The sequence below is a fragment of the Colletotrichum aenigma genome (assembly GCF_013390185.1).
Source record: "Colletotrichum aenigma strain Cg56 chromosome Unknown KSG_Cg56_contig08, whole genome shotgun sequence".
NCBI classification, from domain to species: domain Eukaryota; kingdom Fungi; phylum Ascomycota; class Sordariomycetes; order Glomerellales; family Glomerellaceae; genus Colletotrichum; species Colletotrichum aenigma.
Window position 1 is genome coordinate 3,651,810 of NW_023500914.1, and position 17,948 is coordinate 3,669,757.

At 53.0% G+C, this 17,948-nt stretch overlaps 5 protein-coding genes across 5 annotated transcripts; 3 read left to right on the plus strand and 2 right to left on the minus strand.

The window, feature by feature from the left end:
* Window positions 1-239: 239 nt before the first annotated feature.
* On the minus strand, window positions 240-1,047 carry RPS9 (40S ribosomal protein S9; the record flags this gene model as incomplete). The annotated part of the gene is made up of 4 exons (XM_037327680.1): window positions 240-651; window positions 742-840; window positions 919-975; window positions 1,040-1,047. The coding sequence occupies 4 exons, from the start codon at window positions 1,045-1,047 to the stop codon at window positions 240-242; spliced, it is 576 nt and encodes a 191-aa protein (XP_037174603.1).
* Window positions 1,048-1,392: 345 nt separating this feature from the next.
* Window positions 1,393-2,112, plus strand: CGCA056_v012437 (60S ribosomal protein L21-A; the record flags this gene model as incomplete). Its single annotated transcript, XM_037327681.1, has 3 exons — window positions 1,393-1,428; window positions 1,493-1,608; window positions 1,782-2,112. 3 exons carry the CDS (start codon window positions 1,393-1,395, stop codon window positions 2,110-2,112), a joined length of 483 nt encoding a protein of 160 aa, XP_037174602.1.
* A 1,497-nt stretch (window positions 2,113-3,609) lies between these two features.
* Window positions 3,610-7,044, plus strand: end4 (Endocytosis protein end4; the record flags this gene model as incomplete). Its single annotated transcript, XM_037327682.1, has 5 exons — window positions 3,610-3,641; window positions 3,717-3,857; window positions 3,912-4,393; window positions 4,452-6,862; window positions 6,958-7,044. The coding sequence occupies 5 exons, from the start codon at window positions 3,610-3,612 to the stop codon at window positions 7,042-7,044; spliced, it is 3,153 nt and encodes a 1,050-aa protein (XP_037174605.1).
* A 6,190-nt stretch (window positions 7,045-13,234) lies between these two features.
* Window positions 13,235-14,250, minus strand: CGCA056_v012439 (uncharacterized protein; the record flags this gene model as incomplete). Its single annotated transcript, XM_037327683.1, has 2 exons — window positions 13,235-13,905; window positions 13,956-14,250. The coding sequence occupies 2 exons, from the start codon at window positions 14,248-14,250 to the stop codon at window positions 13,235-13,237; spliced, it is 966 nt and encodes a 321-aa protein (XP_037174604.1).
* A 2,245-nt stretch (window positions 14,251-16,495) lies between these two features.
* On the plus strand, window positions 16,496-17,338 carry mta-1 (mating type protein mat1-2-1; the record flags this gene model as incomplete). The annotated part of the gene is made up of 3 exons (XM_037327684.1): window positions 16,496-16,695; window positions 16,762-17,087; window positions 17,139-17,338. 3 exons carry the CDS (start codon window positions 16,496-16,498, stop codon window positions 17,336-17,338), a joined length of 726 nt encoding a protein of 241 aa, XP_037174651.1.
* Window positions 17,339-17,948: the final 610 nt, after the last annotated feature.

Here is a 17,948-nt window from a genome sequence, read left to right on the forward strand (position 1 = left end):
CAAATATGATACCCATTCCCTTCATCACTGGCGTGCAAGGGTGAACTGTGTTTCCTGAACAAAATCGACTTTTCTGTAACATTCATTCGTGGTATCCCGTATTTGATGCAATCATTCCATTTTGCCTCTGGCGAACGCCGTGACTATGAACACCCCAATTCCCACATGGTTGGTTTTGTTTTCCAGCCAGTCCCAGAGCTTTTGTTGACCTATCCTTAGCCTAAATGGTGGCGTTGCATTTACTCCTCATCCTCCTCCTCATCACCACCGTCGGCCTTCTCGGCGGCGGCGGCCTTCTTTCTGCGGACACGGCCGGGGCGGCCACCGCCGAAGGGCGAGGTAAGGGCGAAGTCAATGTGCTTCTGGGAGTCGAGACGGACGATGAAGGAAGGAACGTTGACGATCTGCTTGCCGACACGGATGTGGCGCTGGCGGATGAGAACGCGGGCGTGGTGGATGGACTTGGCGAGGCCGAGCTTGTAGACGCAAGTCTGGAGGCGACGCTCAAGGAAATCCTCGACCTTCAGGGCAAGGACGTAATCGAGCTTCATGCGGGACTCGTCGAGGACACCGACACGCACGAGACGGCGAATCAGAGCGTTACCCTCGAAGAGGCGCTTGGGGTCCTTCTCGTCAAGGGTCAAGAGCTGACTGTGATGGGTGTTAGCAAAAATCGTGCCCCTCCCACACCAAAGGCGCAAACATGTGTTCACATGCGCAACCAACAAGAGGAACACATACCGGGCAGCACGACGGATCTTGGAGAGGGTAAGCTGGACGCGCCAGACCTCACGCTTGTTGCGGAGACCGTACTCGCCCACGAGCTTAAGCTCGGAGTCCCTGTCATGTCGAAGTCAGTTTTCGGAATTCGCGACGTAAACCGAGCAAGCTCAAGTTCAGTGGCCGGAGAATACTGACAATCGGGCGGCCTCGAAGGGGCGACGGGGGACCTTGGAGGTCTTGGAGTAAGTGAGACTGTTGCGCAGTCATCGTCAGCAAGTCGAATTGCAATGCGCCATCACCATCGCCAGCAACTTACGGAGCCATCTTGCCGACCCGTCGATTTTCCTCGTTGTCGTTGTCGTTCGATACACGAAGAAAAAAAAAGTGTCAAGGCAGACAGTAAAATGCAAAGGTGGGCAAGAAAGGCGTGGGACAGGGCTCGCTTGTGGTGGAGACGCCCTGCGCTGGCCTTGCCCAATTGGGGATGGCGGGTCACGTGGCAGACCCAGGTGCCCTAAGGAAAGTGCGACCCCCCCCCTCGGGAAACAGCTCCCACACGACGGCTGCCGAATGCGAAATTTTGCCTGGAGTTTTTTTTTCGCGATCTCCCCAGGACCTCGACGACAACTAACCATCACCAACCGCCCTTAACGACAAAACACCGGCAAAATGGGTCACCCAGCGGGTCTTCGCGCGGGAACGCGCGTATGTCTAACGATTCCAACGAATTTTCGAGATTGCGGGCGGATTGCTGACGGTTCGTTTGCAGTATGCGTTCTCCAGAAACTTCCGTGAGAAGGGTATGATCAAGCTCTCCACGTACCTCCGCGAGTACCGCGTTGGCGACATTGTCGACATTAAGGCGAACGGTGCCGTCCAGAAGGGGTAAGCAATGAACCCGTCCGACCTGGGAATTACAATGGCACGACACACGGCGCAATCGAGGAAACCTTGAAGTTAGCCGAAATTGTGGCCGTGTGTGTGTTGTGTGTGGTGTCAAGGGTCTTGTGTGTCTTTGTGTGTGCGCAAAACAGGAGACTGACAGGACGGGTCTGCAGTATGCCTCACAAGGTCTACCACGGCAAGACTGGTGTCATCTACAACGTCACCAAGTCCGCCGTCGGTGTCATCATCTACAAGAAGGTCAAGCACCGCTACATCGAGAAGCGCATCAACCTCCGCATCGAGCACATCCACCCCTCCCGCTCCAGAGACGACTTCCTCCGCCGCGTTAAGGAGAACGCTGCCCTGAAGAAGAAGGCCCAGGCCGAGGGCAAGCCCGTCCAGCTCAAGCGTCTCCCCGCCCTCCCCCGCGAGGCCCGCACCGTCTCCTTCAAGGAGAACAAGCCCGAGACCGTCACCCCCCTTCCTTACGAGACGACGATTTAAGAGTGTCTTTGTGGGGGGTTTGGCAGTTCTTCTTTTGCATGGGGTGTTTACGTGAGGAACGGAAAGAATTCTAGCATGGAAAGGCATCACGTTTTCGGCAACGTCCATAGGGAATGGAAAAAAGAAACCAATGACACTTCTTCGTCTGCCCTTACGCCGAAATGCTACCCGTGAGACCCGTTGGCCCCTCTGCGACCTTGCCGCCGTGCCTCGGGGTCGTCCCTCTGGGTCGGGAGCGCGGTACAGGTCCGGTGTCTGGGTGTTTTGTGTTATTGAGGAAACCACTGTCAATCCAGTGCGCCTGTTTGGTTGACAGGCAGAATAGATGGCCCAGGTCCTCCGCCGGGCTTCATGATACCCTCGATCAATGGAAGAACATGACCTTGCGTGTTGGATGCAATCATTGAAGTGTGATGACAAAGCACGAAGCTTCCCTTGCCATCCTTGAAATCCCATCGGATCCTCTTCGTCTGGGTTTGTCATTCTCTTATTCTCTCAGCGCTACTCCCGTACCCGTTACAGTACCAATCAACAAGGTTCGGGGCCGGCATTGCATGAGTAACGGCCAAAATTGTTCCATCACAAGCTAATAACTGCCCAGCATATGGAAACAACCAATTGGCTCCGGGTCTGGTCTGGGAAAGAATTCAATGCACTTGGGCAACTCACTTGAAACCCGCCGTCGATGCGAGGGGCGATTCCTGGTGCATCCGCATATGCACTGTAGCTGAGTTTATCCCCTTGACTACAGTCATTAGTTTGTTCTTGATACATGCAATGCGCTGTTGTAACCGTGTGTCGAAGGAACGGCTGCACAAAAGCTTCCACAATCGCTTGCATGTCTTCTGTCTCATTCCAACTGTAGTTCATCACTTCGCTTGACAGGATTGTCGAGATACACATCTTCAAGAATCTGTCAGTGTGCATCGCAATTAGAAGTCCGGGCAGTGCCGCAGGGACCTCTTGGGGCCAACTTTGATCGTTTTACCCCACCATTATCGTCATCAGATCAGGCATCTGTCCGGACCTTAGGTACCTGGCCCCTCTGTGGCAGTGGTAAAGTGACAGCCCGTGTCACTGACATTTGCCCCGGATTAGCGTTGTTCCATGGCTTTATGCCCAACCCGACTGGAGCCGAGCCGAATCGCAACCTACGGGGTCGTCTTGGCGCTACTATCGCCGGAGCTTGCGCATGTTGCAGAACCCAGCCACACTCGAGCTGCCAAACGTTCTAGAGCTTTGTCACCGCTGACGACTCTTCCCGCCTCTCTCTCCCTCTCGGCACGGAAGTCGCTGACGATTTCTTTTCACGATTCTCTCGTTAATCGCTGCTTCCTGTAGTCTGGTCCCCTGCGACCGTCAGGCAGCATTGCACGTGGAGCTGTCTCCTTTTAAACGTTTGGGAGACGTCATATCCTCGGACCATTTCGATTAGAACACCAGCGTCAACCACCCCCCTCACGAGTTCCGCCCTCGCGCGCGTACGAAACCGACAAGATGGCTGCCGTGCCTGATACCAGACATACCAAGTCCGTCATTTTCCTCCATCATCAGCTCAATGCCTGGCTTGATTTCGCGGTGACGGTGCACTGACACTTCTTCAGGACCGACCAGGAGTTGGCGATCAACATTAAGAAGGCCACGAACCCCGACGAGACTGCGCCGAAGAGAAAACATGTCCGAAGCTGCATTGTTTACACATGGGACCATCGCTCTTCCCAGGCCTTCTGGGCCGGGATCAAGGTGTAGGTGAATGCGCTCGTAACGAAAAGGCAAACGCTAACAATGCTGCTCTGCAGCCAGCCTATTCTCGCTGATGAAGTCCAGACGTTCAAGGCTCTGATTACCTTGCACAAAGTCCTCCAAGAAGGACACCCTAACACCTTGAGGGAAGCCATGGCGCAGAGAGGGTGGATTGATAGCTTGAACCGCGGGATGGGCGGAGAGGGCGTGCGAGGATACGGACCCCTGATCCGTGAATATGTGTACTATCTCCTGGCCAAGCTTTCTTTCCACCAGCAGCACCCGGAATTCAACGGCACCTTCGAGTACGAAGAATATCTCAGTCTGAAGGCCATCAACGATCCTAACGAAGGTTACGAGACGATCACCGACCTGATGACCCTCCAGGACAAGATTGAGCAGTTCCAGAAGCTGATCTTCTCGCACTTCCGCCACGTCGGAAACAATGAGTGTCGTATTTCTGCTCTTGTGCCTTTGGTGCAAGAGAGCTACGGTATTTACAAGTTCATCACGAGCATGCTGCGCGCCATGCACTCCAGTGAGTCCCGCAATCCCTTTCTGTTTGAAGCGATGACCGATCGGACTGACTTTCGTAGCAACCGGCGACGCTGATGTGCTCCAACCCCTGCGCGAAAGATACGATGCTCAACACTACCGTCTCGTCAAGTTTTACTATGAATGCTCAAACCTCCGATACCTGACCAGCTTGATTACGATTCCTAAGCTGCCGCAGGATCCGCCTAATCTGCTGGCGGAGGACGATGAGGCGCCCGCGCTGCCCGCCCGACCGAAACAGGAGATCGAAAGACGCCCGACACCGCCGCCTGAGCCGAAGTCGCAAGAGCCAGATGATATCTCTGAGTTCTGGAAGAATGAGCTCGAGCGTCAAAACCGCGAATATGAGGAGCAGCAGAGGGTGTTGGAGGAGCAGGCACGACAGCAGCAGGCTATGCAATTGGCGGCACAGGAGCAAGCGCAGCGCGACTTCGAGGAGCAGCAGCGTAGGTTGGCTGAACAGCAGCGCCGCGAACAGGAGGCGCTCATGCAGCAGCAGCTCCAATACCAGACGCAGGGTAGACTTGCGGAGCTGGAGCAGGAGAACTTCAATGCCAGAGCTCAGTATGAGCGAGATCAGCTCATGCTGCAGCAGTACGACCAGAGGGTGAAGGCGTTGGAGAGCGAACTTTCTCAGATCCAAGGACATTTCGGCCAGCAACTCGGCAGCAAGGACGACCAGATCCGGGCTCTGCAAGAGCAGGTCAACACATGGCGCACAAAGTACGAGGCCCTTGCGAAGCTCTACTCACAGCTTCGCCACGAGCACTTGGACCTTCTTCAAAAGTTCAAGTCTGTTCAGTTGAAGGCAGCCTCTGCGCAAGAAGCTATTGAGCGCAGGGAGAAGCTGGAGCGTGAGATTAAGACCAAAAACCTTGAGCTCGCGGATATGATCAGAGAGAGAGATCGCGCGCTCCACGATAAGGACCGCCTTTCAGGGGCCAACAAGGATGAGCTTGAGAAGCTGAAGCGCGAGCTCCGCATGGCCATGGACCGGGCCGACAACATCGAGAGAAGCAAGGGTAACGAGCTCTCAACCATGTTGTCCAAGTACAACCGTGAGATGGCCGATCTCGAGGAGGCTTTGCGTCTGAAGTCTCGCGCTTTGGATGACGCGCAGGCTAAGCTCAGGGATGGCAGCAGCGACCTCGAGCAGCTTCTCCGTGACAAGGAGGAGGAGCTCGAGGTTTACAAGGCCGGCATGGACCAGACGCTTATTGAGCTCAACGAGCTGAAGCTCAACCAGGGCGATACGGATCAGGTTATTGACGGACAGATTGATGCCCTGATCATGGCCAACCTGGACAAGATCAACGACATTATTGACTCGGTGCTGCAGTCGGGTGTGCAAAGAGTGGACGACGCACTGTACGAGTTGGACTCTACAATGCAGGCAGGAAACCAGAACGCCTCGCCTTCGTACGTTCTGTCGCAAATCGAAAAGGCCTCTTCCAGTGCCATGGAATTTGCCACGGCATTCAACAACTTCATTGCTGATGGCCCTAATGCCACTCACGCTGAGTTGATCAAGACCATCAATGTCTTCGCCGGTGCCGTCGCGGATGTTTGCACCAACGCCAAGGGTATCACTCGCTTGGCTACCGATGAGAAGAAGGGCGACTCCTTGATGAACGGCACTCGTCAGTCTGCCATGTCGACTGTCAAGTTCTTCCGCGGTCTCCAGAGTTTCCGCCTGGAGGGCATGGATCCCATCCAGAAGACCGATGTTGTCATTAACAGCAATAACGAGGTGCAGATGAACCTGCAGAAGCTCAACAAGCTCGTCGAGACCTTTGCTCCCAATGCCGGCAAGCTCGCAGGCAAGGGCGATCTTGGCGACATTGTCGACCAGGAGCTCAGCAAGGCTGCCGATGCCATTGCGGCCGCCGCAGCTCGCCTGGCCAAGCTCAAGAACAAGCCTCGCGACGGCTACTCTACCTACGAGCTCAAGGTTCACGACACGATCTTGGACGCCGCCATGGCCATTACCAACGCCATCGCACAGCTCATCAAGGCTGCCACGGCGACTCAGCAGGAGATCGTCCAGGCCGGTCGCGGCTCCTCATCGCGTACCGCCTTCTACAAGAAGAACAACAGGTGGACGGAAGGTCTCATCTCGGCAGCCAAGGCCGTCGCGACGTCGACCAATACTCTCATCGAGACTGCGGACGGCGTCCTCTCGAACCGCAACAGCCCCGAGCAGCTCATTGTGGCTTCCAACGACGTGGCGGCATCCACCGCGCAGCTTGTCGCTGCCAGCAGAGTCAAGGCGGGCTTCATGTCCAAGAGCCAGGAGAACCTCGAGCAGGCCTCCAAGGCCGTTGGCGCCGCCTGCAGAGCGCTTGTGCGCCAGGTGCAGAGCATCATCAAGGACCGTAACGAGGAGGACGAGGCGGTCGACTACTCCAAGCTCGGTGCTCACGAGTTCAAGGTCCGGGAGATGGAGCAGCAGGTACGTTACCACTCGGCATCGTTGCCTTCTTGGCAGACGAGGCTTTTTTATGGCGATAGTTCGATGATTTTGCTGACGCGTTACGCTACCACTAGGTCGAGATCCTGCAGCTGGAGAATGCCCTGTCGGCGGCACGACACAGGCTAGGAGAGATGCGCAAGATTTCCTACCAGGAAGAGTAGAAGTCGCGCTGGCTACAGTAGTCAGTCCTGTCAGATGATGGACATATTTTCCGCCGTCAAGGGAGTTCCGACGACATCGCCGGTCACTTCCCGAGAGAGGAGCCATTTGTGTATTCCTTTTTTTTTTTTTAGCTTCAAAAATCACATCGAGGTGGATTGGCGATGGCGGGCACTAGTAGCATTCGTTGGTAGTCGTTGTTTATTTGCTCTTTCTTCACACCCAATCTACCGCGCGAGCATTTACTCAGGGCGGAAAGGACTGGCAGAATTTTGATGAAGTTTCTTGGCTTTTCAACTATCCGCGTGCTCTGCTCACCCGTTACCCGGTCTTCTCTCCCTCCGTTTGTGGCTTGTTGTCTCTTGTCTCCCTCTCCCGCCCTTCTCTCCGCCCCGTAGCGCCGACGAGAGAAGCTAGACATTAAAACGGAAAACGCCCTTTCCACAATCCAGCCCTAGCTAGTCCCCTCCCCCTCAACGGATACAGGACACATCACGAGTAATCAGGTTGAGCAGCGCCTCGACGTCCGAAAGCCCGGTAATGGGAACAGGTCCGTCGGTCTAAGGGTCTAGGGCGTAAGCGGTGAAAGGGCAGAGGCTGGGGGGAGCGTCGGAGCTGAGGCCGTTGGGTTTAGTTAGTTGTTGTTGGCGAGGGGATTCGGACCTGAGTCCGAGGCATGGTGATGTGGCTTTTTGGTGTGCGGTTGGCGTTTGCAAAGATTACGGGTCATGGTTCGTTTGACGAGTGAGGATGCTGCACTGTGTTAGGGAATATGGAACTTGTCCGAAAGATGGGTCAATCTTGGCAGTCAGCTTTAGTTTCTATGGCTCAGTATTGCTAGAGGAGATATCATATCGACAATCACCCGAAGCTAGACATTTTAATATGAGGTTGTAGCCACGGTATTGCTGCCGTCGCCGCTACTACTGTGGGGAATATGCGAGCAGCCGCGGGATCACGGAGCACTCTCCCGTCGAAACAGCAGGTACCCGTGTCACAGCAGCCTCGCATCCCAGCGTCGCAGCGGCTCCAAAGTGAAACTTCACGACATGTCTTGATCTTTCATCTCCCGCTTCCGCCAGGGAGAAAACAAGAGCGGTTCCGCGGGTCGTGGGAGGCACGCGAGAACGCCAGCTGACGTGCTAAGACAGCCCGAAGGCGGGCTATCGTCTCTTGCCATCCAATCATCAAGGACTCAGTTGTCACTATGAATCAAATTGCCATACTGCTTCCTCGCGCCGGTCCTTCCCTCGCGTCCGCTCTCGCATCCGCTGGCTTATCTGCTGGACGGGACGGGTCTCAGCTGCTAGAGTAAACCAAACGCTTTCCGTCGATAAATGGCAAAGGGGGCTCTCAGACATTTGACTCCGTTCTGAGTCGCCCGAGATCCCGCGTTGAGTCAAAGTGTCTTACAACACGCCAACCGGGGCGGGGTCCGGCCCTCCGAAGAACGTGGTTTTGTCGACTTCATCCCGGAGGTCGAGCCCGCCTCCGATGGAACCTACACGAAAGTTGTACAAGATGTTTCTCCGCGGTGTCAGACGGATTACGCATCGGATATACTATCCGGCCTAGGCCATCCTTATGATCAAAGCTACTGCTCTTTGTCATTTGAGAGAAAGACTGAGACGTTCAGGAGACCCAGAGTGGCAACGACAAGCGATTAATCTCGTTTTTCGGGATTCCCGTGACCCCGAGCGTTGGCTTCAAAAGTCCAGACTGAACTACAAGATCAAAGTCAGGTGAAAATCTGGACATGGTACCCAATCACGCTCCTCAGAAGATGCCGTCTGGAAGACGTTCATCCCCGAGTGTGGGCTCGGGCACCTCCTACAACCCCGGTTCGCCCAGAGACTACGATGAGATCTGAGCATCGAGACCTGTCCATGCGTGAGTACTGAATCGTCTAGCCGTTTGCGTGCCTGTATCATCAATGGGTGACTCCGGGGGGGTTAGCTTCTGCCGTGGGCACCGTTGAGAAAGCCACCAGGGGTATCAACCGTCCTCGTGTGATGTTGTTGCAATCGGAAGGGCTCCTGTCAGTCATTGTGGCGTACGTTGGGGGTGATCGATTGGCCCGGAATCAAAGGCCTCCTTTTGCCAAGGAGGGGGGCTGCAGGGCATGGCGGACGACATGGCGAGCAACTCCTTGGGGAAGCGGCAAGGAATGCCAGGGTGCTGGTGAAGAAGGGCGCCGCTCTGGTTAGACATGAGCCGCTTTTCCTAGCTCTGTGAGTGACGCTAGGCTTGGCTGAGACGAGTATGATGGCCTTGGGGGTCCCTCTTTCATGTCTTGTCGGCATGTCCTGGTCCTAGCCCACTCCTTTCCTCCCTGCTCCCTGGTATGTCTGCCTTGTGGCATTCAAGTACGAAGTGAACTCTAGTGCGCTAGCCAGACGAGGAACCACGTAGTCCAAGCAAAATGATTGGATATTCGAGGCAGGGTTGACGCGTGTTGTCGGAGAAGGTTATGTGTCGAAGAGAGTCTGCTGGTGGTCAGATTCGGAACGAAGGCATGGATTCTGAAGCGCAGATGACAGGTCATTGCAGGGGCTATTGGCGACCAGTGCTCGCCTGGTCTTTGAGTGCCTTGTACTGCTGCCTGTATACTTCATAACAAACGAACCTTTGTGCCACCACACGTAAATAGGCCACTCCAAGACCATGAGATCCCAAGCGCGATCGTATATCTCACCAATCGCCCCATTATCGATCCTCGCGCTTGTCCGCCACCTCCTCAATGACAGCCGGCACTTTTTCCCTTGCTGATACTCACTCTAGAGGCTCATGAGGTATCGTATTGGGTAGAGAATGTACTTCATGCAAGGCCGCTGAAAAGCGCGCGTCCCGCGCCAACCTGTTGGTCATTAGCGACGACAAGTCTCTGCGCCCGCTGCTGGTAATTTGTGACGCGCACCGACTTGTTGCATGGTGTAGTTCCCTCGTCTATCATTCCCAGCACATGCCTAACTAGTTGAGCCCTGGATCGGTCACTTTGGTCTCCCGACGCAAGAGAGCGATGAATCTGACAACCCTTCCGTTGCTGGCGCGACAAATGGAAGAGCTGCTTCAGATCTACCCATCTCTCAGGCCCATCTGTTCCTTTACTGGTCTGTCAACTCGGTAAACCAAGCCTCTAGTTTGACCGCATTCGTATCCACAAGGCTTTGTGAGGCAAATTGTGAGGTTCGAGAGATGAAAAGAAGGTAAAGGCCCCCATAAGATTACCACACAGCGACCGTAGCTAGCGCTGGAAACGCCAGGCCGTGACGGGAGTGTTCTCCAGGCTAACGGCCTCATCCATTATGTCTTGTTCCCACCTAACATCGGTCCCCTGTTGCCTTACGGCCGTACGTCTGTGCTGGAGACCAGGTGTAAGATCGAGTGCCGGGATCTGGGCGGTTGGACAGGGCGGTGACTTCCAGAAGGCAGGCGACGCTGTCCTTGACAATCGCTTGGCAGCAGGAAATTAGACGCCGATAGCTGATGGCAGCCGTTGCGCGGAGTGACCAAGGGGATCGTTTCCTGTGAAGACGGGAATCCCAAAGGGGTCCCTGTTACGTTCGTACCCCTGGACCTCCAGGCGTGTTCCTTGGGGGCCGTTACCAGGCGGTCAGGGAGGCCCGCAGGCTCGGATCATTTCTCACCAATGCGGGGGAGTAGCAGCGGCAGTCCAAAGCGGTAATGATTGGTCGGTAGAAGCGTACAGTATCCTGATTACTGTGCCGGGGCGGTGATGAAGAGTGCCGATGAGTCGAAGATGCTGGACAGATTGCGTGGGGCATGGGTCGATGGCATCTTCCAGATTCTTGGCGATGATGTCGGCAAGGTCGGTGAAAGCCTCCCTTCTTTCCTGACAAGGGCAAAAATAGGTTGGCAGGTGCGCGAGGATCACAAGGGGGACACGTTGTTGAGCCCTAGCAGCCAGCTCCTGCCGCAGCTGCAGAAGAGTGTCGCAATTTGGAGAAGGCGAGGGGGAGAGAAGGTCAACGGTCATGTATGTCTGGTCGAAGAGGGAAGGCTGCAACAGTGACGATGGCGCCTTCTTTGCTCCGCCTGATGAAGACAAGTGCTGGAGATCAAGTGGGAACATCGGCGACCACGGGGACCAAGAGCTGCAGGGCCAGGGTTCCGCGTCCAACCCTTGAGAGCGTGAAGTGATGGTAGGGGCGGTGCTCTCCACCACATATCTCGGATTGGATCGAGTGCCTCAAGAAGCAGAGCGGCTTGCTCAGACAGACCCGGCATAGCCAACAAGACTGTGAACAGCCCATTTCTCAGGGAGACGACTGCAGTGCCTGGGTCGTCATCCCTGGCGGTAGAGGCAGTCCTCCCTCGAAAGTGCCAGGACACAGGCGTCTATCTTGCTCAAAGCGGCAATGTTGTTTGCTTGCGCTGGTTCGGTATTGGTGGCTTTTGAAAGTGGGCTTTGAAGACGGTCAGCTTCTCCTGCATGAGTTTGGGGGGTACCCACCACACCAAGCGCACGTCTCAAGCAGATACGAGGGGCGCAATGATGTTCCTGTCGTCTGTGTTGTCACGCAATGCTGTTGTTTCGCGGCCCTTTTCGCGCATTTCTTTTTTCGCAGATGAGACATGTCAAAGATTTAGAGAAAGGAGGGGGGCATCCGTGGAGGCTTTCGATCGCAGAAACGGGGCCCAGAGGAGCCCAGTTCGGACGGCATGTGGGGCGTTGCAGGGGTCCTTCTGCCGCTAAGCGCAAGAGGCTGATCTAATTCGGCTTGGTCTAGATGCTAATCTCGACGACGAGGGTCTTGCTGCTCTTGGGGGTTACAACGCTTATTTGCTCTTTTCACTGTGAAGTGACATAGTGTATTAAAGTGTACTTTTTAGAAACTCTGCTAGTATATAGGCTACCCTTATAACTACCCCCCTTCCTTTCTCCCTTCGTTTCTCTTAGCTTTAATAGTTAGAGAGGATTATAGCGATCGCTATAATTACTTTTTTTTATATTCTTTAAATTTATTTAGTTTATTAAGTTTATTTTAAACCTCTTTTATTTTCTTATCATTTCTAAATATTTTATAGAGTTATTATTAATTAACTTAGTATTTTTTAATACTAAGTATCTTTTTATTAGATTAAAAAAAGAGGAATATTGCGATTTAGTAGATAAATATTTAGTAATAATATTTATTTTTAGATTTATTTAAAGATCTATTAAAATTTATATTATTAGTAAAAAGCTAAAGTTATTATTTATATATTTTTACTAAAGTAATAAAATTAATTTTCTATTTTATTTTCTAATTCATTAACTTAGTAATAAATATTTTAATAAGTTTAATTATAATAAGTTAATTTAATTAGAAATAATTAATAAATAGAGGAAGACGTATATTCTTTTTCTTACATAATCTTAGTTATTTATAAGCTATTAAAGTTATCAATAATATTCTTATAAACCTAAATTAAAGCTCTCTTAGTTATTATAAATAATATCACGATATATAGTAGGTATTTATTAAAGTATAAACAGAATTTTCATAGTGTAGCGTAAACCTCCACAAATTGGATATGGCTGGGCTTAAAGGGTAGAAGACGTTTGTTTGCTCTCGCAACCAGTGTCTCAGTACCTAATCAAACGCATCCCATGATTTCCAGCCAAGATTTAATTCGTCAAGCATGTTTGCCAACCGCACTCACATGGCTCTTGAAGCCCTGCCAGCAACAGTCACGTCAAGTGGCCCGCTTCGCGCTTCGCCGCACTGAGGCAGGGGTAGAGGGTAGGTTGAGGGTATGCTCGAGTGAGGAAAGTATCTGTCATTTCTGTCTCGTCTTTCGGCTGATTTCTATCTAGTGTCTAATCCAGAAAATTGCTAGAAACATGCGCAAAGCCTGATCATTGATCACACAGAAATGTATGGCGATCCAAAACCCCAACCAACTCCCCCTTCCAGAAGCTGAGGTTGAATGTCCTGCAATCATAACCCCAGTCGATAGAGCCAAATTCTGCTGAAGACAAGCTGCCATTTCTGGCCCTCCCAACTGGTTTTTGGCAGAAAACATCAAGCGTGCTGACCTTGTTCAGGACCAAACTGTGCCCAAGTTGAAACATGTTTGCCCAGAATTACAAATGATTGCATCCAAACACACAGTTTAGAAAGAAAAAAACCGTTTGCCACGTTTTGTTGATAACTCAAAAGGGCACGTTTGATTGGGAAGATAAAATTATCTCTGCGCCTTGACGGGAATAATCTCGCTCTCTCCGTGAGCGTCTTCGTTGTCGTCGTGGCTCTGGTCACCCCTGCTAGATCCGTTGCCTGTAGGGAAAATGTCTTCCAGGGCCAGCTCAAGGAGGTGCGTCGTCATCGGAAGGGCAAAACCCATGTCAAATGAGTCGCTCGCAATCATTGCCTGGCCGTGAATGCTGGAAGAGAAGTCATGTGATGTAAATGATTCAAAGCCGTGAATTTCTTCCGATTCCGGGCTGTTACGGAACGAATCGTTGAACATCGTGCTGGCAAAAGAGCCCGCCCCTATCGAAGGGTGCGCTTGAAATTCGCCGACGATGCTTTCTTCCGAAAAGCTGACGAAATTCTGGCCATGCATCGGCGCGGGCGGCAAATCCGTTTCTTTGTCTCGACGAGGTGCATGCAGGTGGGCGGCCGTAGCGGATGCGTAAGAGGGAGGACTCGCGAAGAAACTGGTGTCACCCGAGTGAATGAAGGGATCCTTCTTTTCTGAGTCGAAGCGATACTGATCGGCAGGTTGGGAATGGGGCCGCAACTGCTGGTAGTTGCCGTTGGTTGCCGCCAACCCGCGACCGAGATCCTGTTGCGGTTGGTGGCTGGCTGCGTTGGAAGCGCCGTGGAGTGCTGTGTCACCTCGGCTTTGATATGCTGGTGGATGTCAGTCATGGTCCCCGAGTGATGATGATGGTGTAACTCACCAGGGGCAAATTGATAGACGGTGCAGTGGTTGTAGATTTCCTCTTCGTTGGTGACTGCCGAAATATTGACTGGAGGCATAGGCGCGGGAACCAGATGTCCTCGCTGATTTGGAACGCAGTAGGCTGCCTGAAACTGATGAGGACGCCCGACTTCTGAGAGAACCCAGTCCCCTTCGGAAAACATGCGCGAGGTGGTGAAAATGTCGAGATCGCGGCGTGGTAAAACTTCGTTCATTGCCTGGGCCCTCAAGATGCCAGGGCTCTCGCTTGATGCAATGTCTTCGTCCCGAGACATGTTGGAATGAGGTGGCGGCGAAATACTAACCAAAACCGTAGCAGCCGTTGGCTGAAGAAATGCGGCGTAAATGGGTTCAAGAAGGGGATGAACAAGAGGCTATCGTACAAAAGAAGAAAATGTCGGATGGGGGCCAGTCCAAAGATATGCCGTGGATGTCCTGAAATGCGAAAATAAGGAGAGATGGAAGAGACAGAAAGGTCCAACGCTCGTGAAATGTAACAAAAGCAAGCGACCCTTGACCGAAAACAGCGTCGCGATGACATCCGGCAGAAGTATTTTTGGGGAATGACTTTTGGAGAAATGAAGAAGAAAAGAATACAGAATTGTGGGCACCAGATCGATTCCCTCTTGGTCGCAGCCTTATTGATCTAACCAATCTGGAGTCCGGAGAAAATGTCGAATGTACCTCGAGGGCAACGTAGGGTGTGAGTCCGAGCAAGACGTCAGGAAAGCTTCTCGAAAACATCAACTTGGTGTAAAACTTCGTAAAGCCTGCCCTGAACATCGCACGGCTTGAGGTTGTGATACGTTGATTTACGAAAGCAACAAATGCAGGAACGTCCACAGAGAAGCCCGGGCGATGTCATTGATCCCGGATCTTAGGGTTGAGATGGCGACCGCTGCAACCATGATGCATCAGAACTAACATGCCCCCTCTCTGCACAGGGCAGCATGCAGCACTTTCGTGACCCTCGCCGGGCAGACTAATATCTTTTGTTTTTTCTCTTGCCTGTCACCGAGGTGGATGCTGGTGCTGGCTGGCACAGGCGGTGTTGGCACCTCTGCCTTCCCTTCCAACACCAACCACATCAGAGGTGCAGCAGCAAGCCCGGCGGGGTGGTGTGCCTCTGTTGGTTGCTGTTTTCCACCCAAATGTGCTGAGAGCGCAGAGAGCACAGCCCGTAGTGTGCACCCAGGAGCAAGACTCGTTAACAGATGCCCAAACCGTCATTAGCTGTTCTATTTTCCTCGCACATCATCCATGCCTGGTCTTCTCATCCAAACATGCACCATTGCATCGTGCTGAGAGCAAGGTAACGTATCATGGATTGCTGCTGATATCGCCATCCCTTCTATAGCATTTGTTGTGCTGGAATACCATTTCAATGTGTATGAAGCTGGGCACGATATTTTCGCGAGAAAATGGGGAAATGATGGGGTTTCTCACTGCTCAGCTCTGGGAGTGAGGCACGTACGGGAGATAACACCGAACGCAGGTTTATACCCGAAGGATCCAAGAAGCCCAGCTACCTATGCCCGCAACAGAAAGCCAAGACGACGGTAGTGAGGAAAGACTGCAGCTAGCAGTGCCGGTGGATTAAGGTCGACCAAAAACTGCATGGTTGCATGGAGACGTAAGCGGCCGTTGAGATTCTCTTGACAGCTGGGCAGGCTGGACTTGCTTCTTCTCCCCAAACCGGTGCGAGGTACCTGCATCTCGGGCCGTCATCCAGCAAAGTATCTCCCTGCCCTTTTGCCTCCTTCTAACTACTTGGAGACAGGTGTCGCCGCGTCGTAGGGACAAACATGATGTGTACAGTGCAGGGTCGTGGTTTCGTCTACAGTGGATGGAAGCCAAGGAAGGTAAGGTAGACAGACAGGTGCAGATACCGAAGGACCGCCCGACATCGATGCACCTCCACGTCCTCGTCCAGGGCTGGCGGGTTCCTCCTCATCTGGCCCTGACCCTGGCCCTGGCCTTTCATCCCCTCTCCAAGAGTCCAGGGCAGGCCCCCAGACACATCATGTAACCGGAGCTTGCCATGGCCATCCAGACCTGCCACAGCAAGATGGATCCCCTGCAGTGATTTCTGGTTTAAGACACTGCCCCACACCAAAAGGCTGGGCACTCTCGCCAACCCGTTCCTCGTCCGTCGTCCTGAGGCATTGCGGTATGTGTTCTATGAGCTTGGTCTGTGATGAGGGGTGCTTTCCCCAAATTTAGGACCCTTCTATGAACGAGCCTTTCCCTATGCGATTTGCACTGCGTATCTTGCCTCTCGCACCCTCCTCATCACTCTCCCCGAAAGCTGTCCTGGACTACCTATGCCTCGTTTGTAATTGGCACTTCCTCGACAGTATATCTTGCCCGAGACCCCATCGATCTTGGAAGATCTTGTCTCCATCTCACGATCCATCCTTTCATCTACACACACCACTTCCCATACCCATAATTCTAGCAACGTCTGCGCCAACTTCAACCCCGCATCCTGTCCGTCTCACACCGCCTCGCCAGCTCGCCATGTCATTCCACGACTTCAATCCCGGCCAGACCATTGCCGGCTGCATGGATCCTTCTCGCTTACAACATGATATTCTACAGATCGCAAAGGAGACACTGGACCTTCAGCTCAATAGCTTCCAGTCCGTTGTTGCTGTCTCTCAAAAGGATTACCTTGGTCTTGGCCAGGACGGGCAAGCATTCATGGCTTTCTACATGGGGTTGGTCTACCTTCAGCCTCAGTTCCTTCAATCGACATGCCAAACGCATCTAACCATACGTCGCAGACGGATTTTCAGGAAGCCCGTCATGTGGGCAAAGGATGGCATGGACGGCAACGCAGACAGATGGGTCCTCGGGCCCTGCGAGAAGTTCGTCTCTGGCCCCCACATGATCGTCTCGGTCAACGGCATCGCTATTGTTGTCCAACGGCCACCGAGCCACTTCCTTGAGGACGCTTCTGGTTCAGAAGCTGGCGCCCATTGCACCGAGAGCCCAGAGCCTGTTTGCAAAATCAAGGTTCCTCGACCTCCCAATGCCTTCATTCTCTACCGCAAAGATCGCCATGCCACCATGAAGCAGGAAAACAGTCACCTAAGCAACAACGATATTTGTGAGTACTTTGACTTGGTTCCCCTCGGGAACCGGCGCTGACCAACAACAGCCATTAGCCTAGGCAAGAAATGGAACAGCGAATCACCAGCCGTGCGCCAGAAGTATACCGAGCTTGCAAAGATGCACAAGGAGCGCCTCTTGATGATGTATCCCGACTACCGTTACACCCCTCGCAAGCCGTCTGAGAAGCGCCATCGAAAGCCTAGTGGCCAAAGCAAGAAGACCAGCTTAGCAGCGTCGATGAGGTAGAGGCCGCCTCCTACCCGAGAGCGACAAAACCATCAGCGCGCCGACTTGTCGGCTCCAGACGGAGGAGTATGAGTTATACCTACCGACTGCGACAAGTCGCTGTAGTATCAGTCATGGAACGGAATAGATATCGGCGCTGCCAGACCACCTTAGGTCGTCCTTGTGTTCTAGACTGGCAGCATCAGCGACCAGAGGAGCCTCAGGACATGGCGCCTTTGGAGGCTGTCTTCGATCTCTATCCAGTCAGCGTGACCCAGGAGGCGACCACGCATCTGGTCGTCGATTCACTTCCCGCATGCTGTGGCAAGAGTTACCTGCGCGAGAAACCAACAGACCTTTGTGCGGCGATACTTAGACGTACGAACGCTAGGAGATCACCGGATCTGAGGAACCAAGAATCATCCTGGACCATCTGCTTCGATGGCAACGCGAAGCAGAGATCTTCGATTTGATGAACATATTGGTGCAAAAATGTACTCACAACCCATGTATTCGCATATCAAGCGAACACGAATCTTTTTCTGTAATTATAATCTGCAAGCCAGTAAATATCATCTTCATGGACCATCTATTCCAGCCCGATACCTAGAGTGTCTTTTGCCCCCCGCCA